This window comes from Synchiropus splendidus, chromosome 18 (assembly GCF_027744825.2).
Source record: "Synchiropus splendidus isolate RoL2022-P1 chromosome 18, RoL_Sspl_1.0, whole genome shotgun sequence".
NCBI lineage: Eukaryota > Metazoa > Chordata > Actinopteri > Syngnathiformes > Callionymidae > Synchiropus > Synchiropus splendidus.
In genome coordinates this window covers 12,773,028-12,797,704 of record NC_071351.1, presented here as the reverse complement: position 1 = coordinate 12,797,704, position 24,677 = coordinate 12,773,028, and the positions used below count along the sequence as shown (strand labels likewise).

General features: G+C 42.2%; 4 protein-coding genes across 5 annotated transcripts; 3 read left to right on the top strand and 1 right to left on the bottom strand.

Annotated features, from left to right (window-relative positions):
- Positions 1–170: 170 nt before the first annotated feature.
- bcas2 (BCAS2 pre-mRNA processing factor) lies at positions 171–4,432 on the top strand. Its single transcript, XM_053849322.1, has 7 exons — positions 171–338; positions 1,782–1,874; positions 1,948–2,018; positions 2,085–2,246; positions 2,314–2,364; positions 2,443–2,523; positions 2,603–4,432. Exons 1-7 carry the CDS (start codon positions 246–248, stop codon positions 2,727–2,729), a joined length of 678 nt encoding a protein of 225 aa, XP_053705297.1. The 5' UTR covers positions 171–245; the 3' UTR covers positions 2,730–4,432.
- On the bottom strand, positions 3,603–6,670 carry otud3 (OTU deubiquitinase 3). 2 transcript variants are annotated; one of them, XM_053849321.1, is made up of 8 exons: positions 6,585–6,670; positions 5,624–5,843; positions 5,252–5,400; positions 5,030–5,142; positions 4,834–4,956; positions 4,603–4,702; positions 4,340–4,503; positions 3,603–4,261 (listed from the first exon to the last, which is right to left on the bottom strand). In XM_053849321.1, the coding sequence occupies exons 2-8, from the start codon at positions 5,827–5,829 to the stop codon at positions 4,097–4,099; spliced, it is 1,020 nt and encodes a 339-aa protein (XP_053705296.1). In that variant the 5' UTR covers positions 5,830–5,843; positions 6,585–6,670; the 3' UTR covers positions 3,603–4,096. The 2 variants fall into 2 exon arrangements, with proteins under 2 accessions (XP_053705296.1, XP_053705295.1); XM_053849320.1 differs by lacking the exon at positions 6,585–6,670 and adding an exon at positions 6,356–6,549.
- Positions 6,671–10,002: 3,332 nt separating this feature from the next.
- tmem240a (transmembrane protein 240a) lies at positions 10,003–19,929 on the top strand. The gene is made up of 4 exons (XM_053849755.1): positions 10,003–10,572; positions 10,767–10,873; positions 14,697–14,905; positions 18,828–19,929. The coding sequence occupies exons 1-4, from the start codon at positions 10,516–10,518 to the stop codon at positions 18,980–18,982; spliced, it is 528 nt and encodes a 175-aa protein (XP_053705730.1). The 5' UTR covers positions 10,003–10,515; the 3' UTR covers positions 18,983–19,929.
- Positions 19,930–21,568: 1,639 nt separating this feature from the next.
- On the top strand, positions 21,569–24,595 carry LOC128749736 (succinate dehydrogenase [ubiquinone] iron-sulfur subunit, mitochondrial). Its single transcript, XM_053849613.1, has 8 exons — positions 21,569–21,724; positions 22,658–22,791; positions 22,863–22,948; positions 23,023–23,159; positions 23,674–23,790; positions 23,874–23,975; positions 24,037–24,159; positions 24,233–24,595. Exons 1-8 carry the CDS (start codon positions 21,659–21,661, stop codon positions 24,311–24,313), a joined length of 846 nt encoding a protein of 281 aa, XP_053705588.1. The 5' UTR covers positions 21,569–21,658; the 3' UTR covers positions 24,314–24,595.
- Positions 24,596–24,677: the final 82 nt, after the last annotated feature.

Below are 24,677 nucleotides of genomic sequence, written 5' to 3'. Positions count from 1 at the left end.
TGTGTTCATACAATGATGAAAATCACATTTTACTGCAGTTCAAAACTTCTAATAAATTATTAAGTTGAACATCATGGTCTCATCATTCTGATATGTGAAAGATTTTATTAGCATTATTATCATTGTCATCTAGGGGGCAGTAAAGCTCATAAACTCACTTATGACTCAAGAAGAAGAATGTAACCCGGAAGTAGTTTGATCGCAGTCAAAGCGACGTGTTTAGCCAAAACTGAACAATAATAACAATGGCTGGGACAGCTTCAGTAGCCGGTGAAGTGTTTGTCGACGCGCTGCCTTATTTTGACCAGGGTTACGATGCTGCCGGTGTCCGCGAAGCTGTAAGTTATTTCTTCCCATTCAGGCTACGAGGGATTGATAGCAGCATGCTATTTAGCATCATGGACCCACACACATCGTATTATACAGTATTCCTCGGTCCTTTGCGTTGTCCTATATAACTACTTATAAGTACTTGCAATGATTTGTTATAAGATATTTTGCGCATAAATAACCTCCTTTCTCACTTGCGATTGCTTCAAAACGGCGTCCTTTCCACACACCGCCAATCTGCCCGTGTTTTTCAAGAGCGTGAAAGGCAGAATGGCTTTTAAATTGATGCGCAAACCACCCTATCTGGCATTGCCTACTGCATGGGTGGCCAACCAGTCAGAGGCTAAGAGCCACACTGTTTCACTGTGTTGCTGAAAAGAGCCACATGCTACAAATATGTAAGGCTGTAAGGCTTGCCTGAACAGCTGGTCATGTGACTTAGCGGCAGTATAGCTTTTAAAGCACATGCCTGTGTGTTACAAGATTGCTGGTTTGCGTCCAGCGTATGTCTCTTCAAACCTTTGACCATGATCATCCTGGAAATATTAAGCCGTGTACATAGAAATGTGTGCGCCATTTATTTTACTTGCGTATTTTCTTACATGGCTCATGCCACCAATAACATGGTCCCAGTCTGTGTGTGTGAGCGATGCTGCAGACTGGAGCATCTCATCTTTACTCCACTGAATTAAACAGACTTCACGATGATCAACAATGAATGATAGGTGAAACACATGCCCTACATTTAGTTTAGGGAATGACAAAGTGAAACGTGGAACAATGTAATGTAAATTGTGTTGATCGTGGATATGATGACGCTCTTCGGACCGCGACTCGCATTGGCGACTCACATTGCGTCTTATTTCCTCTATAAACAACCATCTCAATAGCAACTTCACCAAATTTCCAGCTAGTTCATTGGCTCATTTGGTGAAGAGCCGCGTGAAACTGGGGAAAGGAGCCGCGGGTTGGCCAGGCCTGGCCTACTGTGTGTGGGATTTAATCATAGAAGGAGACACCAGTCCCTTGCTCGTGTTATTGAACATGTTGCTTCAAACCAAGCACGTTTTTTCCTGGTTAAAATAACCTTAATGTATGAGGACATATGATGTTTTTCTGGAATTGGATTGTGTTTCTCCAACAACAGCATGAGATGCAGTTACCGTTAAATTAAAACCAAAACATGAACTTTTCTTTTTTCTGACTGTACATTTTTTGTCTGAGGTCAGTGTGCAGTCATTATGAAGGCTGTTGTGCTACAAAAGAGGTGGTGTATTACTGACGGTGGAGTAACCAAAGAGGTCAGAGAACTGTTGCTTAGTTACAGTAGAGGTGAACTTGAATACTGTGTCCACTGCAGTGACAGTCTATGTAACATATGTTGCCATGAAACAACATTTCTATTGCACTCCAGACTTGCTTTGAACTTAAACCCCTCATTTATCATCCAGGCTGCTGCGTTGGTGGAGGAAGAGACAAGAAGATACAGGCCAACCAAAAACTATTTGAGCTATCTACAGACCCCAGATTTCACTATTTTTGAGGTGAGGTCTTTTTTTTTTTTAGAAAACCTTTGCAGTAATGAAGTGCTAACTGGTCTCTTTTGATGGTTTTCAGACAGAGATAATGAGGAATGAGTTTGAGAGGCTCGCAGCTCGACAGCCCATGGAGCTGCTGAGCATGAAGAGGTAAACTAAAAAGCGGTGTAGTGTTGCATGCCTTCAGTGAGTTAACACAGTGACCTAACTGTCCAGATATGAGCTTCCGGCGCCCTCATCAGGACAGAAAAACGACATCACAGCCTGGCAGGAATGCGTCAACAACTCGATGGCTCAGCTGGAGCATCAGGCTGTTCGCATCGAGAACCTGGAACTCATGTCGCAGTATGGAACCAACGCGTGGAAAGTCTATAACGAGTATGACTCATTTACATTTTTACTGAGAGTTTATCAGCTGTATTAACCCACCATTTTGTTGCTATAGTAACCTGGCGTTCATGATTGAGACCGCTCAGAAGGAACTTCAAAAATTCAGGTGACAGATCCCTCCTTGTCTGTATGAATGAGATAGATCTGACTGTCGGTGCTGATTCGTTGGTGCTGTCCACCACAGGAAGCAGATTCAAGACTTGAACTGGCAGCGAAAGAACGATCAGTTAGCGGGAGGAGCCAAACTACGAGAGCTGGAGTCAAAGTATGTACCGAATGTGGACTTGAATACAAGGATGATCCCTCCAGATTCCCCTGTAACCATGCTATTCTTTGCCTCACAGCTGGGTGTCACTGGTGAGTAAGAACTATGAGATTGAGAGAGCCATCATCCAACTGGAGAACGAAATTGGAACGTTGCGTCAGCAGCAGGGAGACGAGAACAAGGAGAACATTAGACAGGACTTCTGAAGATATTTCTTCCTATCATTTCGCCCGACCAGTGACTGAGCTGTAGTGTCCTGTCAAACGTACAGAGTCGGTTTCTTCAAGACCATGTCTGACCGTCACATTTTTTTCAATCATTTATTACGTTTCTTTTTTAAATAAATAGTTTTTCAAAGTGAATTCATGTGGAGCCACTTTTCATCCCCACCGTGTGAATAACAGAAGCTCATGTGTCAGGTATTTAAAGATCGAGTCAGAGCTCTGGTGCCAAGTGTCTGTTTCACTTGTGATTTGCACTGGAACATGTATAAACTTGAGTGTGCCAACTGAAAATAGTACAATCTGACAAGAGGAAATAATTTAGAAATAAGTCACAGACGTTAAAGTGCAGCAATTGAATTTGATTTGGATGGTTAACAAAAAAAAAATCGGATCAGTCCGATGTTTATTTCGTTGCAAATACCTTCAACAGGTCTCGACATAAACCCTGTGGGTGACGACATGGATGGCGAGGCATCTGGTTGTTGATAGATGTGTGCGTGTTTGTGTTACAAAATGTCAAAGGCATGTGTCCGTCATCAGCCTGACAGGCCAAGGAGGTGACATTGCCTGCAGACTCAAAGCTGCGAATTCCACTTCCATATGGACTGTAATTGTGCCTGCCTGTCTACCAGCTGGACACTGCTGATGTGCCCCTGAGCAATGTCCTGTTCATGGCAGAACTCATTCCGAGCCCGTGACCCTATTCTCATGGACATTCTGCTTCTCAGAAAGAGAAGCGAGGCTCACACTCTGAGTCTCTTCCGGGTGGTTGATTTCAGACTCGGAACAGCGCCGTCTACTGGAGACAGTGGGTGCGACAAGAAGTAAAACAAATTCAGGGAAAAATGTGTTGATGCATACTTTATTAGAAATTAACAGCTTCTTCCTGCAGATAGATCCCGATTCATGTTCCAAGTGGTGAGTATACACACAACATGACAGTCTAACAAGTAAGCAAAAGAAATGTATCTGTGGATTTTCTTTGACCTCAGTGGAAAGCAAAGCTTTGACTGACTAAAGAGCTGGGTTGTTCTACAACCAGGTCACGTTTGATTAAGTCATGTAACACTGTTACATATTGGATGTTCTTTCTTTATTGCCACGTCCCTTACATTGTCCCCGTTCTTCGGTCGGAACCTCTGGATGAACTCAAGAAACTGCCAGCGTGAAGCCCTTGGCCACTGGAGGCGCTCCTACACACTCAAAACAGCTCTGGTGCATCTCTCATGCAGCTGCAGGCACAGGGTTCCTCTGACCGCCTGCTTCCTCTCGGACCAAAGTCTGTGCAAACGTTATAGGAAGCTTCCGTAAACGGCAGCTGAAGCAGCAGGAGATGATTTGGCCCCCTTCTATATACTGAGAGTGTTGACAGCGTGTATGATGGTAACGTTATCAGGAAGGTTTTGGTTCTGATCCTGGCCTCCTCTGGCATCCAGAACCTTCTGTCTGTGTCGCTCCTCCTGCCGTTTCTTCTTCTCCAGTCGCTGATGCTCTTTCCTTTGCTTGTTGGACATCTATGTTCAGGAAAATAAACAGATATTTCATTACGCAATCGAAGGCCTTTCATTTCAGCACAGAATTGAAGGTGGGACCTTAGGCCTCGGTGTGTTGCTGTTCTCTGCCGGTGGCTTGTTCTCACTGCACTGTGCGGAGTTGGCCCTGCAGCTTGACCCTGAACCACAGTTGGCACAGGAACCAGACAGCCAGTCACTGTTGATGGTTGCTGCTGTGAGCTGGTGCAGGTTCTCCTCATCACCTGCAGCGCACGCGAACACACACAGGTTCAATTCAGTTTGAATTTGTCGCATCCAAGGTTGAGTTTTGTAGATTTAAAAAAGACGTTATCAACACTCACTGTGACTTCCTCGATTCCTGATGGAGCTCAGGATCACGTTGTCGTCTTCTGCCGATGGAGACGGGGAGTCTCGCTGGTTGCCGCCAGAGTCATGCAGGTGCTGGAAGTTTTCAAACACAAACCTTGATGATAAGCGAAAACAAAAGCATTGCCACATCTTCAATTGCTCTAACAGTCATCATCCCCCAACACGAGGACAGAGGTGATGCAAGCGGAGGGCAAACACTGCACCTCGATGCGAAGCTGTGCTGGTGTCTCTGTGTTGTCCCCAATCCGCCGAACACTGTCGTAATGGTCTCCGTAGCGATAGGCGATGTGCAGCTCTCTGACCACAGGCTTGTCTGTGCCGTTAATCTGACATCAAAATAAGGGAAGTCTGTTTTAGCTGGGGTTGATGTAAGAGGAGTCTGTCTGAGCTGAGCCGTACCTCCCACAGTGGTGTGTTCAGCTGATGGATGACCACTTTTACTTGCTGGCAGCGAGCAAATGCCACAATGGCATCATTGCCAGCAAACGTACCAGGCTGAGACAGGTTGTGCACTGGAAGGAAAGACGCAGAAATGTCACAAAAAGTTATCACAGCTGTATAAAAATATGTGTCCACCAGCTACTTTCATGCTTCATAATTTGCCTAAAGCTCTCTTCTTACAGTGTGTTGCGAATGGCAAGCTGTTGTCAACAAATGGTTCAAAGTCCTGCCGATGGTTCCCCATATACTGGACTGTTTCCTGCCTCAGCTGCAGGTGATTCCGAGAGTGGCCTTCCAACTGGTCATCCAGAGCTCGAAACAGGCAGTTCCTGCACGAAGCCAGCAGAAATAGGAAGTTGTACGTACATACAGATGGTTTTCAGTTAAATTAGCTGAATGATCTAATAACTATTTTTAATAATTACTGGTAGTTATGGGTGAAATATGATAGGTGACGATGCACACAATTTCCTTTCATACACCATCAATTGATGATCTATTCTGAGCAAGAGCGACATCATAAAGATGGATGTTACTCAGGCTAGCACTCACCCATCTCCTGGGACTTCTCTCAGCCTGAGCCCGAGAGCCAGAAGCTGATTGGCTAAACTGAGGAACTCTGCTCCTCCGTTGCCAGAGTGAGGCTGGTTCTTACGGTCTTTCGCGATGGCCTTGCGAGCCGCCCTCTCATCCCTCTTGCGCTCCAACTCCATCTTCTTGTTGGTCTTCTGAGGTTTTGACGTCTGTTTTCTTGACATGTTTTCACAGTTCACTGTCACAATAATAAGATAGTAAGTAAGATGTCAATATATATATCTATATATAGATATATATATAGATATAGATATAGATATAGATATATATATATTTTTTTTTTTTTAGAATTGTGAGTACCACACATCATGAAGTAATACTAACAATAAAGACAACTCATAATGAAAATGGTATTTACTTTTGTACTTTTCATTTAAATACAACAAAAATCTGTACGTAACATACAACTTGTGTGTCGGGATTTTTGTTATACAGTATTTTATTTTATTTCCTATGTGAAACTGACATAACTTGGTAAAACAAGGAAGTTCTCTGCGCTGTTCGACACAAATGTATCCATAACCGTAAAACTATTTCATAATCTACTCATACTGAGTCAAATAATAATAAACTAATAATCGCCGGGGAAAACGTGAATACAGTCACAGGGGTAAAGTTGCTAACAACGTCGAAACACATCAAAATCATGATTGAAACACAATGAAAATGTCGTTTAAATAGATGTTTCACCACGCAATTTCATTTTAATCCGCTGTTTTCATTGTTCTTGACACCGCTGTTTAGAGGTTACCAAGTATAACAGCAAAATCTTATGTTTCATGAAACTGAAAACACTGTCGGAAGCTAAGCTAGCAGCTAGCATTAATGGGATGACATAACACTACAGAGCCATTCGTCTAGTATCAACCAGGACCGGTTAAAAGTAGGATTGACAAACCAATTGATCACAGTTACTTACCAGAAACACGCTTTGTTCTCAATAACACACGAGTTAGTGTTGATTCTTGACTGAAGATTCTATTTACAAGTGACGTATTAACCAAAGTACGGCGAGTCTGAAGGGACATATTTTATTTTTAGCGCATAATTAATGTTTCAGTTTAAATCCCTGGATGAATTCATTTGTTCAAAGTAAGCTGTGCAAATACATTCTTAAATTCGTCTTTTTTTATTGAGTTTTCCTCAGTACAATGTTAGGGAAACGATAATGACCGGGTCACTGACTGAGAGTTCCAGCAGGGGTGTCCAAACTGGTCGGCGAGGGCCGCAGTGGGTGCAGGTTTTGGTTCCAACCCAACCAGCTCACACAGCTTCACCAGTCAGGTGTCTGAAGACTGCAGTCAGTTGATCAGGTTCAGTCAGGTGCTGCTTGTTCCAGCTGACACTGTGCAAGCTTCGTGGATCGGAACAAAAACCTGCACCCACTACGACCCTTTCTGGAAGAGTTTGGACACCCCTGAGATACCGTAACTGAAACAAACAAAGGTCATTTGTTGCATCTGGAATGCCATTTTGAATATTATTTATCATAAGTTTTCTTTCGTGATGAGTCATAATCAAATGATTAATACAGTAGATATTTATTATATACATATTATTCTTGTGGTGAGGTGAACAGAAAATATATGCACTTATTTTTATTATTATTTTCAGCATCAGTGTCTGTCACAGTCTTATCTATCACAATTTAATTTTATTTATTTATCTATTTATTTTACCGTTCCATTGGGTTTGAGTTTCAACTTCATCTAAATGTATAGTATAAATTATACTAATCAGAAGGATTACTTTATCTACCTGCCTGCTGCCGACTCATCACCAAACTGAGCAAAACAAGTAGAAACACGCTGAGTCATATTCACACTGCAGACTATGACTCAAACTATAAAACTGTAAACTTCTCCATCCTGACTTCTGCACTCGGGAAGTCTGCACGACAGCTTCGTGTGACTTTACCAACCGTTGGAGATGAAATCCGAAGGTGACTGAAAATACAGCTATGTTAAAAAGAGGCACCAGGAGCTTCACTGAGAAAAAAAAATGAAGAAGAAATAGCCTGAGGACATGAGACTGCACCAGAAAACAATATGAAGCTATTCCTAGAACTAGTGCACCAGGTATAAAAAATAGTGCCTTTATCTGCAGAGGTATGTTCTGCTTCTATATGGACTTTATAAAGTGATGGTGAAAAGATGCCGCAGCCTGAAGGCCATGCGTACATGTGTAGAAATCAGTCACCTGAGAGGAAGAAAAGGGCAGCCATCCGAGTGGGGAAAACAGAAATGAAATGTTCAGAATGAAATGTTCAGTCCCCCCCCGCCCACAAACAAATTGTCAACTGTCCACAATCTCCTGTGCAAATGGCATGAAACAATAAAAACAATGTTTACTGCTTCAATAAAGTGGAAATCCCAGCTGTTTTGTCCCAGTGAGGCAGAGCCATTTTGCCAGGCAGTTAGAGCATGCATTTTTGTAAATGCTGCGCTCCCATTTGAATCAACAGATGTGCCATAAAAAACACCTATATGCTTCGGCCGTGCAGTAGATATGAAATGAATAACCTCTCACCTACCTCTCGCCACCTTTACTGTTGACAAACGCTGTGTTCTCTCTGCTGTTATTATACAATTAAATGTTTACATTGCCCTCCTTCCACCCCCTGAAGATTTTAATTAGCGCCTGCTGCACTGGGTTCCAGCGCCGCTCTGTTTTCACACCCCATGAAGTTAAAGCAGCAATGGTGCTGATGCTCAGAGACATCCACTCCGGCGAGAGGGTTCTATTAGCTTGTGGCGAAATCTAATTCAGATGTTTAAAATCAATGCTTTCAATTGGCAGTGACATCTGGCGAGAAACAATTTCTTATTTATCCATTTGTTTTCGACTCCTCTGTCGCACTCTAGACACCATTTTTTCACCTGATTAAGTTATTAAGTTATTTGATCCAACACCACAGAAAACACCCTGTTTTGCATGATAACAGCTAAGTGTGTATTTCCAATTTTAGCTTCCACAGTCACTTGCTTCTCTATAAATTCTTTTTTATTTCATAGTGATAGTGATTGTATGTATTTTATCATGGTGTCAAACCGAACGTTTGGACCTATACAAACCTTATGCAATTCCCCAAGATGTTTATATCTTGATATTAAGTAGTTTTTGGGGAAAAATGTGACATATTTTCATCTATTTTGAAATTAGACCCATTGTTGTGCATGCATATAGACTGGTTACTTTCTGAAAAAGTCGATACATTTTTGTCAATAAGCTTCTTTAGGACTCCTTTTCTAACATGGCAGCCTTTCTGCAGTGGGTGTCATACATTACAAGATGCTGCAGGTGAAGTCTAAAAAGTGCACTAACATTGCATCCCCCGCAATGATGCCGGTTTAATTTAACATTTCAGCACCCCCAAAAATGTATCTGTGTCAAATGCAGCAGTGCTTGTGATCTACTGATAATAAAAATAATTTCTTGAGCATCCATTTCTGATTCAGAGTTTGAATCGTGGCTCTACAGGTTTGAGGATTCAAGCTTCAAAGCTTTTGTGACACTTAGTTTTGACAGGAACAAACGTTTCCATTCCGGCAAATTTCGACTTTTCTAACATTGTTTATTGAAACTCTGGACTACTTAAGGATTTGCTTCAGGGAGAACTTGGTGCATTTGGGAAAGCGTGGCCTAGATTTCACTGGTTCAAACTTTAATTGGCTTCCGGGTTGGTTTGAATAAATAACGTGCAGCTGCAGTGCAGACGGGAAGCTGTTATTGGTCTGTGTGGAATCCCAAATTTAGTTTTGCTATTTTTAATAAAAGAGAATGCAGAAATCGAATGAGATTACAGCGCCAAATATCTCCAAATCTCCATCTGTGGCTGTCAGTCCGACTTGTTGACCTTGTGTGCACCAGCTTTTTAAAGACACGTCGATCGATGAGAGGAGAATTTGAGGTTTCAGTGAATGACTTCCCATCATTCTCATGATGAAATGGCAGATAAAAAAAGAATACTTGAATAATAAAGGTACAATTTTAAATCATGTTTTAATCATCCTCACGATTGTTATATTGTTGTTTTGGTTGAAAAAACAAATAATGGGTTGACCTAATGCCCCCCTATCGAACTTGCTCTGGATCCACCACTGCTTCTCATCCTTGCTCTCTGGTTCATATTCATGTGAAGGGGCAGTAGTTCTACACAGGGCTTCACATCCTTTCTCAAGAGTAGATTCTAGAACGCACTCGGATCTCAGTTATCAATGAGATAACCTGGACCTCAGACTCGTGTACCTGCCGGTGGACTTGAAGACAGTTCGCAGTTCTGTCCACTCACACTTCGCCCACTGTACACTATCTCCCTCTGTCGGTGGCGCGCCGGCGTGCACGCGCACTGTGCTGGGAGGCTGCCGGTGGATCTGCTGGAGGACACGATGGGATAATCACGCGTGTCTGGCTCCGGGCGTCGATGCAGCTGCTGGACCAGGACTGGACTCGGGACGCAGGGTGGGTCTAGTTCACGGACGGGAGGCGTCTTGGATCTCGCGCTGATGCTCTGGAACAATCCGGGAAAGACGCGGTTCGTTGGGCGTGAGGGGACTTGGTGCAGATCTTTGACGAGACATCGACCCTAATGGAGGACAGGATCCACCGGCGTTACTGAAATAACTTGGAGGAAATCCACTTTGAATGGTCGGCAAATCGGGATCTAGCTAGAACGACTTTCCACGGGTGGGAGCGGTGGATGGCGAGGGCGCAGTGAGGGCTCAGACCGGCTCGGACGAAGGGAGGACTGGGGCGGTGTGAGGCGGCTCCATGAGCGGCACCTGCCGGGACCAGAGCGCCCAGAGCCCCGCCGGAGCGTCCCTACCACGGCGGCCAGTTTGGAAGTTTTGATGCATATGATCACAACCACCATGATTTTTATGATTCTTGGTGCTTCAGTTGTAATGGTAAGATCATTCTCTAAATATTTAGAGTGAAAACAAGTCAAAGAAGTCTTTTTAATGTGAGCCGCTCATCTGGAGCGATGCAATCCAACCACTTTGATCCTCTTTTCTGTCACATTTTTCATGATATAACGGTGAAGATGATTCGCTGCTTCCATGTCTTGACATGTCCCAGCTGACTGCATGTTTCCTTGCAGGCGATCGCCTGTTTAATGGACATGAACGCACTACTGGATCGCTTTCACAACTACATCTTACCGCATCTGAGAGGGGAGGACCGGGTCTGCCACTGCAACTGTGGAAGGTAAACACCACCATCCTGCATGCTTCTATATTTCACATTTATTATAAACACGCCGCTGTCTTCCCTCCTCCCTCAATTCTCTGTGAGAGGCCTGGATGGTCGGTGATAGCAGCAGCCCGGTGGCTCCTTTTCGACGCGGTTCTATCTAAATTTCCACCACAGCAATGATCAGAATGGCTCGAACAGATGGTTCAGAGCGCTTTTTTTCTCACTAAGATTGACGGTTTTTGCCTCTGCTGCACAAGCTGAGGTGTGCCATAAATAGGTAATGAGCAATCCGAGGATGCTCAAAAACAATCTGAGCATCAAGTGCGATTCGTATGGGCCTGAAGACCAGCCTGATGCTGCTGGATCAACATATGGAGGCTGACAAGTGCCTCTGGAGGTGCCTCAAAAGTCTCAATAGAAGCAGCGAGAGGCTCATTAATACATTCATTTAGTCTGCATCGTATGGGATTAGTCAGCGCCAAGTCTCCGAAGACACACTAAGTAACAGTTTTGCTGCAATCCAATAGATGCTGCTTAAAACAAAGCAACAGTGTGATCGGCGTGTGCTGCAGTGAGGGGGTTGAGAGTGTTTTTACTCCCCAAAATGTGTCATGACGACAAGTTCGAAAATGCCTCCGATTTGCTTATGATACACTTCAGGCAGCGGAAAGCGATAGCAGCAATATTTACAATCGTATCTCCATCTGATCATTTTGCGAAGCCTCTATCGTTGCTGCAGACGCTTGCAGCCTGTCTTGATAGTTTTTAGGTTACTATAGCAACAGTTCCCCCCAATTTAGATCACCAGACGCAGTGATGTATCCAAAGCCATCATTTTTACAACAGATCTCGCAAAACTATAAGCAATTTCTGACGGTTTGTTCAGAAACTTGGCTCCGAACGAGGCGCGGCCACCATAGTCGCTGTCCGTGGTGCTGAAGTTTAAGGCGACCTCGCTTGGTTGTTTCCTGACTAAAGTGCAATAGTTTAAAAAAAAATAAATACCCAAACCTCAACAGAAGTGAGTTGAAGACAGATAGGCGACATTATGGACAGGTTGCGAGTCCAATCGCAGGGGTTTGTTATGCATATACTCCAGCAAAGTATTCAACAATGATCGATGTATTTATTTTGACATGACATACAACATACTCACCATAAGGACGAACGAAACATGTATTGGAACGAGCTCATTCTGACTGCTATAAATGACGCACAAAGTGATGTTTACTAACCAGAGAGGAGATTTAAATCCTGGGTCAGGCCAAGAAAACCACTCAAAGAAGGTGCCACACTTACAATACTCCCAAATGACCTCCTTTCTACACAAATAACTTTGAGCCTCTGATGGGTGACTTTGCTCTCAAGGACACTTATTTTAGATGTTTGTTTACTCTTATCCATTTGGTTGCTACGGGGAGCTGATGAAGTGTCCTGGTTCTGAGAAGTGGACCTACAACATGAACTAAAATATGAATCAGACAAGCTGAAATTTAATGCAGTATTGACTGAATTAAATGTAGTATTTATATGTGAATTAAATGTAGTATTTATATGCTGAATATCATTCCTGTATTAAGTCATATTTACACAATGATATGCTTTAAAATTAATTTTGAAATTATATTTTTAAATAAACTATAATCTATATTCTATATTCAAAGGGATAGTTTGGGATCCTCAGGACTGAGTGAGATGCTTCCTGGCATTTCTGCATTTGTTGTACAAGAAGATGCTTCTTTTTTTTCTCATTTCATTTGTCGTTTGAAGATCCTCAGGTACTCTCTACCTATCAAAAGGATTTCAGATGAAGCGTCTGTCCTGGCAGGAATTTAAAAAATGAATCAACACTCTCTGAATTAAGTTGTCTCACAGAGAAACGTCCCCAAGGAGGAAGAGTGTTCTTTCTTCCAGCACTTTCATCTCTCTCAGTGTGTCCCCTTACTCTGCTTGTTAGCTTTAGCAGAAGCTCTTGTCATCAGCGGCGGCTCCGCTCAAGTCTAGGGAGGATCGCTGGAACAAGCAGACGTCACTTAGGAGAGCTGAACTGAGCTGAGCGAGGAACTTGGTGTTTTGTAGTACGGACATGGATTGATGTCCACATTTAATCCCAAATATGTTCGTACATTAATGTTAACACCATTTCACCAGAGTAACAGAGAAGCTGGCTGTGAACTCATGGTGTTAGTGCTGCTTCTTACCGATATGACTACATTGTCCAGCAATTTATCTCAATGTAATTTCATCATGATAACCTTTTACTAATGTTCTTCACTCCCATCACAAATACAAGCTCCGTAATGCGCTCCGACAGTTTACTACTTAGCAGATGAATTAATATATCTGCCTCAACATAATCTGTGTAACTTCATTGCCTTTGTTCAGTCATAACAGATGTTAGATCTTGCCCTCTGACCTTTGGCTGAATTAATGGGATTTCGATTCATGCATTCATGTTTGCATAAGTACATCTTCTTGTATTTATATGGTAATATAATATATGAAATAAAGGTAATATATGAAATAAATGATCAACAAAATGTATGTTTTGGAGATCAAACACTGCGATACAATGGTCTGAAGTGGCTTATTTGAGTTATGAAAAATTAAGTACTGTATTGTCATGAACATTTAACAGTTAAAACAGATGAGGAAAAACTGCAAAATGAGAAACTGTTCAGTGTCCCCCATCTCTTGCTACTGAACCCCATAAGAGAATAAGGGGAAGCAAACGGTCGTTGCTCCAGATGGCATCAGAAAAATGGTCCTTATGTCTCTGAAAATCTCAGGGTAAGAATAGAACGAAATGAAAACAAACAACAGAGTTGAAAAAGGCAGACGTCCCAGGGGGCAACAACATGCAAAAACATTTTTGCTCTATTTGTCTGTGTAAACAACATAATATCTGCGCAGGTGCAGTCGTGGGGAGTTCGACCCGGAGTTCATTGACCTGAGAGTCGGATCACTGGTTCCACGGATGTTTTGAGGCCATGTCTGTCTGATTATTTACGCTCCTTTAGCCCGTAAGAATGACCAAACAGCAGAGGGTGAAGTCCTTAGGATGAGGATCAGCACCTCAAAATTAAATTAAATGCCCAAACTAAACTTCTCATCCAATTTTCCATCTCATGTAGAAAGTTAGTGTTTGTCTTTCTATTCCCTAAATGTGAATAAATCCCTTGACCATAAGGAACTTTACTGACCTAACTGCAATTTCTCACTTTTACTTACTTAATAGTTGTTGAATTCTATATTCTAACATATTCACAGTTACACATGCAGCTTCATTGAAACCTTTTTTTCGCTTTGCTCTCTCACATTTGTCTGCTCCAATTATGAAGTTCCCCACCTATGAGACCAACAAAAGACTTTTTAATTAAAGTTAAGCAGCAAACTTGAGTGCAATACAAACAGCAGTAACACTAATTCCCACAAAGTAAAGGCTCCTCTGTACTCCAAAGTGCAAAGCAAGGACGACTGCATCTTTGAAATCCTTTCTCTTTATTATATAAACACTAGTTTCTGTACTGCGTATTGACAAATTCTCACTCTAAATATAGAGATTCATACACCAGCTGCGGCGTCGCCTGAAGGCACCAACAGACCCCCCAGGGCGTCTTGAGGGGTTTTGGCAAAGGAACAATAATAATAATAATAATAATGCTGAGCCACTAGTCAGTTTGACTGAAACCATAAGATAAGAGGCTCTGCACTATAATGTAACACAGGTAAAAAAAAGCCCTTCAGTTCCCTTGCTCAACCTCCTGAAGATGATCCATGTCAGCTACTGAAAGAAAATGTGAATTTGACCTGACTGTATCCATCTCCCCACCAGGCATCATGTCCACTACGTGATCCCGTACGATGGCGACCATTCCCTGGTGGACTCGTCAGAGAACTACTTTGTGAGTGACAGTGTGACCAAGCAGGAGATGGACTTGATGCTGGGCCTGCTGCTGGGCTTCTGCATCAGCTGGTTGCTGCTGTGGCTGGATGGAGTGCTACACTGTGCTGTCAGGGCCTGGAGGTCAAGCCGCTACTACGGTAAGATGAACCCAAATACCGAGTGGGATGATTGACAGTTCATTGCAGCAGGGTTGACTTCCCTGAGGAGGGAAGTGATGCTTCAAAATTCACTATAACATGTAACTATCCATGTCTCATTTATGTCCTAACTAAATGGAGTCACATGCTGTGGTATAGAGTCATGCATTTTTAATATCGCAGGAGTTAAAAATACAGTTCTAATGTCAGCATGAGGGCAGCACAGTGGGGTAGTGAAGCCCCTAGTACTATTGCGGGCTTGAATGCAAGATACATTCACTCACACAATGTTTCGATTTCAGCGACAGATAAACAGCAAATTGGCTGAACCCTTCTTGTTTTGCTAATACACACACCACTTAAAAGGAATTCATGAAGGCTGGAACATTTCAGGGATACTCCTCACTTAGGCTCCAAAAATAGCAGCCTACTTTCCCTCTCTCTTCACTCTCTGCCACCTGTGTGAATTCCAGGGATGAGAGAAAAAGAGCTACTGCAAACCCAAGTAGGCGGGACCGAAATAGCCCGGAGGTCCGTTTTCATTGCCAGCGTTGCTCCATGCCGCACTGAGGACGGGAGCGGCGTGTTTTTACTCAATTTAAAAGTCACCCGATTTGTCCTTTGCATTGATATGTGAGTGGAGCGATGCACATCAGCGTCACGCCAGCACACTGCAGAAACCAAAACCATACCTCAGCATCGACAAAGAACAGAGATTCAATGACTTGTGACAATGTTTTTATTTATAGAAAGTGAATGTGATTATGTGAAAAAATTTCATATTGTCATATTGTTTCATGTTGTATATATATAAAATCCTTGTATTGCTGAGCTGATATATATATATATATATATATATATATATATATAGACAACAAGAATTTGTTTTAAATAAATTGAAAATAAATTAAGGTCAGGAAATATGAACATATATCATTTTTTTTAAAACAAAGTTGTGCTTAAACACGTATGAGATGAGAGAAGAAAACGTATTAACATATAAGACATGGTGGAGGAGATAGGAGCCCGGGTTTACAACTCAATTGTTTACGAATATGTGAATCGAAACAAAAAATTGGTTCTGCAGTCCTGACTAGACCCAGACCCCCACTCTGAGCCCATAGGATCCACCAAATATATATCAATCCATGATTTGAACGCATCATTGAGACAGAGTGGAAGCTTGCTTTTCAGAATCTGCGGATAATGAAACACCTGTGGGTGGTGGAGAAGATGCCGTCGTGGCATTAAATCAAACCTTCGCTGCTTCAATCTGAGACTGGAAAACAGCGTACAGTAGGAGGCTCGCTCCTGTGCACTCGAACGCAGCCAACTTGGCATAAATTGCAACCTGCTGAAAGGAAATAGAGTAGAAATGGAGGCCAACCTGCACAAACCAGCAGTAGGATTTTTGGCTCTCGCTCGGCTATAAAGGTCCGGCAGCCTTTGCATCTCTGAAGGTGCAATCTGTTTATGTTGCTGGCCTCTTTTCAAGCGCTGGTGATATATATATATATATATATATATATATATATATATATATATATATAGTAAGCGGAACTATTTGAAGAAGCTGGTTATGATTAGTTCTTAGTTCACATTTGACTGGCAACTTTTCAGGTCAAAAACCATTTAACATTTCAAGCAAATGATTGTGTGCTCGTGTGTTAGAGGATTTTGGCAACTGACAACTACATCTGTTCTTCACATGGAGTTTTAAAGAGCTCGTCTCTGGATTGTTTCCAATCAAAAATAATTTTTCTGGAAAATTTGCCATATGTGCGGATGACATCTGTGTGTCAGAACAAATCTGCATGAGGTTTATTGGTGCGTCATCATTATAACCTGCTCGCAATGATGTGGAGGAATGCTTCAGCCCATTGTTATAAACTCCAGAAGCTGAGAGCGAGGGATGATTTATCTTCAACCATCTGCTGTGCTACATTTACACAAAACATATGTCAAACCCAGTGGAGTGTGATAGTAGCTCCTACATTTCCTGCCTCCCATCAACGCCACCTCCAAATGTGGCAGATTCAATGAGGTCCAATGGATATGTTTGGTGTGGAGGTTAAAGTAAAAAGATTAGATGAAGATAATATGAAGATTTAGGTTGCTAAATGGCTGAAAAAGCCATGAAATGTATGTGAAAATACAGACTGTCTCTGGTGACTAAGGGGAACTAGCCAGAGCAGTAGCATTAGTTGATGCCTGAAGATGTTCCACAAAGTAAACTCGGGAAAGCAGAAGCTAGAATCGTCGTGTTGCAGAACAATGCCGCTCCAGGGCATCACAGTAAAATACATCATGACGAAACACACCCAGAGAAGAGGAGGCATCCATATTCATCAGGTGAGAGGGGGGGAGACGGCGGAGGATTCTTTCTTTTTGTGCTGGGCGGGAATGCCCCTTGCTTCCATGACTGTGATGCTGACGCTAGGTCAGGATCATTTAGCCTCCCTGAGATGAGGAGTGAAGGTGAGGCTGACAGAGCAGTCACGGGTGCAAGGTGATGGTGTTGGAGAAGGGGGGTTCGGGATGGAGTCACATCCCCACCCCCACTTTCACACACGAGCTCCCGCCACGCTCACACACGCTCTGCCAGAGCTATAAATAGAATGAGAGAGCAGCTGGAATGGCAAGTGAGACACACATGCAGCATCATTGAGATGCACATTGATTCTCACTGCTTTTCCCTCCTTTCATAAGGAGCTCCTCCCACTCTCCTCCCTCCCTTGTCTGAAGACAATTTCCTCCATAATATATGTTTCTATGATCACTGTCTTGGCTAACATAATCCCATCACCTTCCTCCAAAGATTGTCCTTTGTTGAAACAAGTCTATTTTTGTGACCCCCTTACTTTGGATACCCTTCAGATCAGTCCTTGTGGACAGCATTGCCATTCAGGGCTATAAATAACTCCCTCTCCCTCTCCTCCACCCAGCCTCAGCCACACCAGGAGCACCGTGCCACCCCTCCTCTATCTCTTGGTTTTGCTGTCTGGGGCTCTTCCACTCTTCCTCTCGCCTCAGAGGACTGTGGTGCGCCTCGCCAGCTCTGATTTAGAACCTGACAGGCTCACCTTTTTCACTTACCTTGCTCTTCATTCATGAATGAGACCTGCTTTTTTGTCAGGTCAACAGGAAACTTATTAATGTTATAACAGTAGGAAGTTGGAAACATCTTCACTCCTCATCACTTTTACATGTTTGGGTACTTCTCTTTGGTCTCATTTTTACATTTTACTAAAAACAAACCGTGTGAAATGAACCAACTAGTTAGAGACTCTAGCTTATTGTATTGCATCTACAAGAGGTTCTCACACGGTTTGTACCCTCGGTAAAATATTTTTTTTCAGCCCCTGACAAACACCAAAGATTTTTTGACCTGAAAAAAACTGCAGGATGTACTTAACTTTATACAAGCAAAACGTTGTGTTCTCTTGCCCATTTACTGCATTGTCATTAGTGATAAACGATTTAACTTGTAATTCATAAAATATATAAACAAAACAAGTATTCTTTTGAATTTTGAAGTTATTCCAAATTTTGTCTGAAATGATGATTGTTGATGTCTGTGTTTTTGCCATCTTTCTCACCTTGTTCACATGTTTGGTTGGGGTTTTTGAAGAAAATGAAATAGAAAATACAATATTTTTTAAGAATTAATTTTGAATTTACGCAACACAAAAATCAATATACATTTTTCAATCTCATGAGACCTGAGACTAGAGAACCACTGACCTACACTCCGCCTCCCAAAAATTTGTCTCCACTGTACAAATAAAAGCTTGACGTCCTCTGTTGGGTTCTAACTTGGGTTCCCAAGGTCTGTCTTGTCTCATGCCAATTCAAGTCAAGGAAAATGGTTGCATCTGAAACAAGGAGTTGCTGTGAAGTGAACCCACTTTGTCTCTTCCAGACACTCCGTCCTGGTCCTGGCTGCCTCAGTTCTGCAACTTCCGAGAGCTGCGTCGCCGAGCCCAGCTCAGACAGCTGGACGACTCCAGCGGCAACATGGTGCACATCAAGCAGAAGCTGTACCACAACGGCCACCCCAGCCCTCGCCACCTCTGACTCCCCCAAACTCTCCCCCTCGTCCCAAGTTTCTCCTCAAACCTGTGCCAAAATCTGGTTGCTGCAGTTGTTGCCTCAGAGACCCTGAAAACTGCCCTCTAAAACCACACGACTGGAGTTTCTTATGTCACAACTTGGCCACCATTACCACTGGAAACAAAAGAAGAAAAAAAAAATCCCGAAAATCAATGATTTGTCGCCACTGTCGTATGTCTGCCGTCGTGGGAGGAAGAAGCGAAACATTTTTAAGGTTGTTTTTTTCTGTATAGAGACATTTTCTGTGTTCATTGTTCAACTTGGCATGCTCTTTTAGAACAGGGTACAATGTGGGCTGAGTGTTGACGGCAAGGAGGGGTCTTTTTGTTTTTTTTGCTTTTTCCTCGTTCGGGTGGGTCTGTGCGGGGAGGGGGTGAATGCGACTGCAGGGTGGGTGGTTTTTTTGTGATGGTTAGAATGCTGCTTCTGTAAATAGTTATACATAGTTGGAGGATTTTTGTGAGTAATAAAGAGGAAGGCTTGTGTAGGAATGGATCAGTGCGACGTTTTAAAACTGGATGTGATGTGATTTCTGCTCAAAACACAAATTAGCTTTGTTACTTAGTGGATTAACTGAATGTATTAATTTTACCTGTAAATATGTGAGGGTGAGGGGGAGCAGCAGGGGTGTGAGCGCTTCTCTTTGCCACGTTTGGAGACACAGGAGGAGGGACGCAGGAGCCACACGCCAGCCGGGATGAGTCAGTTCGACGCCGTCCATCTTCCACACACTGAGCTCAACAGCAGAGTTCAATTTGCTTTATCCAATTCCCTCTCACTTATCAGGAGCAACCAGCCTATCGGCGGAGAGAACGCCCGCCCACCCCCCCCTCACCCTCTCTGTCCAGACATTGCTGTTGTGAGGATGAAATGTCTGTTTTATTAAATGTGCCATTGAAGCACAACAGTGACCTCTGATGTTTGAGCGTTGTCATTTTGATCGCGGCTCAACACCGCACATGCTGTTATTGAAATCTTAGGATCAGATGGACACACAGAGTCCCACAGAAATGATACTGCATCTCCTGGAATGACTTGGGATCTTATCACCCAGTGGAAATTCTGCGAGTATTGTCTTGAAAATATTTTAATCCCATGTAGACAATGATACGCGTGACTCACTCCCTGCAAAGGTAACTCAAAATATTTCACTTGTGATACACACTTTTAATGTGAACACGCAACTACTTACTGCACCTTTTAGCTTTAAGTATAATATCGCTTCTGTGGTGGCTCTTCTCCACTGAATTATTCAACATACCAGGCCGGTTCTCTTCTCCCTGCAGAGGAAAAGTGCACAGAGTGTGTCTTTAAGGCCCTCACTGATTACTCTTGCAGGCTAAAATACAAACCGGAACGACAGAATGTGGGATCAAAACATGGTCATGTTCATTATCACACACGAAACTGCAGCTGACCTGGGGCCCAATTATACGCCGCAGCTCGTGGATGATGAATCTCAAAGAACATCCTGTAGGAGAGCTGTTCAGAGCATTTACAGTCTTCTTTTCCAGAAGGATATTAGCAGATAAAGAGAACAAGATGTGTCGCATAATGAGGATTCAACTCGCTCTGAGGCGAAGTCTGCAGCTGCAGTCTAGTTTTGCAGGTTTACACCACAATTACATGGACGAAATACAGTGTATTTTTGTATTATTGACCACTCTTATGACTGTCAAAAGTCAATGATCATGTAAAAGTAGACTTGACAATCCTGTTATCACAGTTTAAATCGACAAATCAGAAGTAGTTAAATTAATAGGACATCAGGATATTTGTTGCATCAGTATCCAAGGATCACAACAGCGTCATCTACTGATCAAATCGGAGAAACTCTCTTACTGAGAAAAAGAGTTGACATCTGAAGCCATGTGCAATTTCACCATAAGGACCGCTAACCTCTTTTTCTTTTTTTTTTTTTTTTTTTACTGACTGACTCCAAAAGGTCTACTACCAGATTAAAAGCTCTGCAATCGGTATTTTTCACATATAATAGATTGATAAACAGACCTGATGTATATCTGAATGTATATTGAGCGACCCATGTGAGTCAGTGTTAATGTTTGTGACATTTCTTCGCGAGGCGCTGATCACAGTGACCACTTGAGCTCAGCTTTAAATGTTCTTTCCTTCAACCTTGGAGTTTACTCTTCAGACATTTATTCTGAAAAAAAGATAACAACATCGACATTTGAAAGACTTGCAACATCACTTTTACTGTGTTTATTGTGTAATAACACCCATGTTGGAATATATTCAGCGTTTTTTTAGAATATATATGAGATCAGACAGTTTATATCGTTTTTTATATGGTCGAGAGTGCACAAAAAATACGAGAAAAATAGTATACTCAACACACATAATTATATATAAGTTTTGACCACTAAAATGTTTCCATAAATGTTCCGAATCTCAAACACTGCGTTTTCAAAGGCCAGCAAGACAGTTGAGTAACTGACCGGCCTTCAAAGTCCAATTATCCAACTTCTGTTGAGAAACGTGAACGCACCATTCTGACGTACTTTGACGCGCTTACGTCACAGAGTAGGCGCGGTCTGTGCTTATATACACTGGACCACTGCGTTAGTATCGCTATCGTCTTCTAAACTCTATTGGAACAAACTCCCGAGAAACAAAATCATGTCTGTGGTGTGTTTTTCTTTGAGTCGCAATGTCTTGGCTTTCAGGAACGCTGGCGGCATGGTGGTGAGTAACGTGTTTGTTCCGTGCTACGTCCTCTGCAATACTTGATCGTTTCATCACTCAGGGAATAGATGTATGTGCTGGAAACTGCTGCATTATTCGGCTTGAACTGCACCTTGTATTTAGCTATGAAGTACATTATTGTATTTATTTCTTATTCACTTATATTCGCATCTTACAGCAAAGAATGCACGTGCTGTTTTTAGTAGGATATTTCGTCCGTACCATCTTATTGGGTTGCAACAAGTCGACCGTACTGTATTAATCTAATCGATATATGTTGAGATTATTGTATGTGAATGTGGTTTCATTGTCAGAAGGAGACACTTAGGTAACATGGGTGAACCATGATGTAACACTTACATGTAATTCACCCAAACGACCACTAGGGGTATAAGATACAATTCAAAACAACACTAAAAATTCCTGAAATGTCCTGAAATAACTTAAAGTCACCAAAATAAAACTAATTCTGTGATTTAAGCTAATGATCATGATATGCCCTTATATGTGCCCAATATATATTTGCTGCTGCACTTTGACCTTGTTGACTGAAAATTATAATTTGACTCTTAAGTTATTCAAACTTGCAAGTAAAAATAAAAGAGAAAAAAATCACACCACATACAACCACATATAACAACCACATCTAACTATAACATGACTGTTTTCCTCCCGTAACTAAGTGTCACTGACAGTGTTGGTGTTCAGCAGGCATTGAACAACTTGACTAGCGCTCCCCTTTTTAGCTTTGGTGTTGTAACACGCTGCTGGGTCACTCTGTAAATGTAGTTGTTTACATCCCTTCACAGTTTAGCATAATACTGCTGGGGCATTAAAGGGTAGCTGGACTTCTAAAACTTTAGACAATTAAATGAATAATAATAATCGTTTACATGTCATAATTATATTTGCTTATTACTACTTGTTGTACAGATGGTCCGGTACGCCCAGACAGCAGCTGCTCCAGCTCCCGAACCCAGAATTAAAAAGTTCCAAATCTACAGATGGGACCCCGATACAGCAGGAGACAAGCCACGAATGCAGACTTATGAAGTCGATCTCAATACGTAAGTCACAAAGAATGATGTGCGAAAACAAGCTTCATTCCTCAAAAGAAATGTCATCTTCTGTTAAAAAGGTGTGGGCCAATGGTTCTGGACGCCCTCATCAAGATCAAGAATGAGATTGATCCTACGCTCACATTCAGACGGTCCTGTCGAGAAGGTAGGATTTGTCTTTTTCTCTAAAGCTGTGGTCTCATTTCAAAGAGGTGGTCTAGACTTGTTTTGTTCTTTCAGGTATATGCGGTTCATGTGCCATGAACATCAACGGTGGCAACACATTAGCATGTCTGAACAAGATTGACGGCAACACAAGCAAGCCAACTAAAATCTACCCCCTCCCCCACATGTACGTGGTGAAAGACCTCGTCCCGGTGAGTCCTTGTAGCTAAGATAAAAGCGTGTTTCGCCACTAGTGATCATGAATATTTATGTGTTAGTAAAACAGCGTATGACAAATATAACCAAATCAAATTGCTTCTGTAAACTGAGGTGTGACTTCACAGAGCTTTGAGTCAACAGCGATATAATTGATTTAATCCTCTGTAACAATATTTTCACCGATCAGCTCTCTGAATGTGTTTGTCACTGCCCTGAAATCTCCTTCAAATCTTTAATCTCTTACATACACTCCAGTTGAAGAACTTCCTGATCTTTTGAATGTCTGTTGTCTGACTAAATATTACAAAAAGCTGCAAACACTTTCTGCTATCCAACGCAAATATGTAAAACAGGAAACACGGAAGGAAACGGAGAAGGTATGAATGAGGACCTAAAATTAGCCTTTATGCCAGTAAATGAAGTGATCCATAATGATATTGTTTGAAGAGTTAAATAGTGCGACCATAACTATTGAAAGTGAAGCATCATTTCTTATTTTCCCACCAGGATATGAGCAACTTCTACGCGCAGTACAAATCCATTGAGCCTTACCTAAAGAAGAAAGATGAGACCCAGGAGGGGAAGGAGCAATATTACCAGTCAGTGGCAGACCGACAGAAACTGGTGAGAAAATTAATCTGCACTGAAGCCCCTTTTATTTTTTGGATATTAATCTGTGAATTTGCATTGAACTTGAATCACCTCAGGACGGCCTGTACGAGTGCATCCTTTGTGCCTGCTGCAGCACCAGCTGTCCCAGTTACTGGTGGAATGGAGACAAATACCTGGGACCTGCCGTTCTGATGCAGGTAAATCCAGTATTTGCCATGAATGTTCTTAAACAAAGACTGACTCTCACACACTTTGCAGGCGTACCGGTGGATGATTGACTCTCGTGATGAGTTCACTGAGGAGCGTCTGTCCAAACTTCAAGACCCTTTCTCGCTCTACCGATGCCACACCATCATGAACTGCACTAAAACTTGCCCAAAGGTATTTTAAATGTATATGAATTACATTGCTATTCGCTCATGTCTTGGTTCTCACGTCCATTCTTGCCTCACAGGGACTGAACCCTGGCAAGGCCATCGCAGAAATCAAGAAAATGATGGCGACATACAAAGAGAAGAAAGCTGTAGCAACATAACTGGATGAATAATAAATTATTATTCACTTCAGAGGGAAATACTGTTCATTAACTCGGGTGTTGAAGGATCTTTTTTTTATGATTTTCAGGAGTGTCTAATTGAGATGGCGTGTTCAACATCTTCAGTGGCGCAGCACCACACATCAGTGCATGTTAGTGAGATTATAATGTATCCATAAGTTATAAATCTACCTCTGACTGTAAATATTCATTTTATGTCTACATTAAACATGTAAAGTGGTTAACTGCTTGTGTGCACTGTATATGTAAATAAAGCCCAAGGAGTACCAGATGGTGATGAAAATTTTTTGATGATATGATATTTCACAAAGGAAAAAAAGATGTTGTCTCAAGAGATAACGTT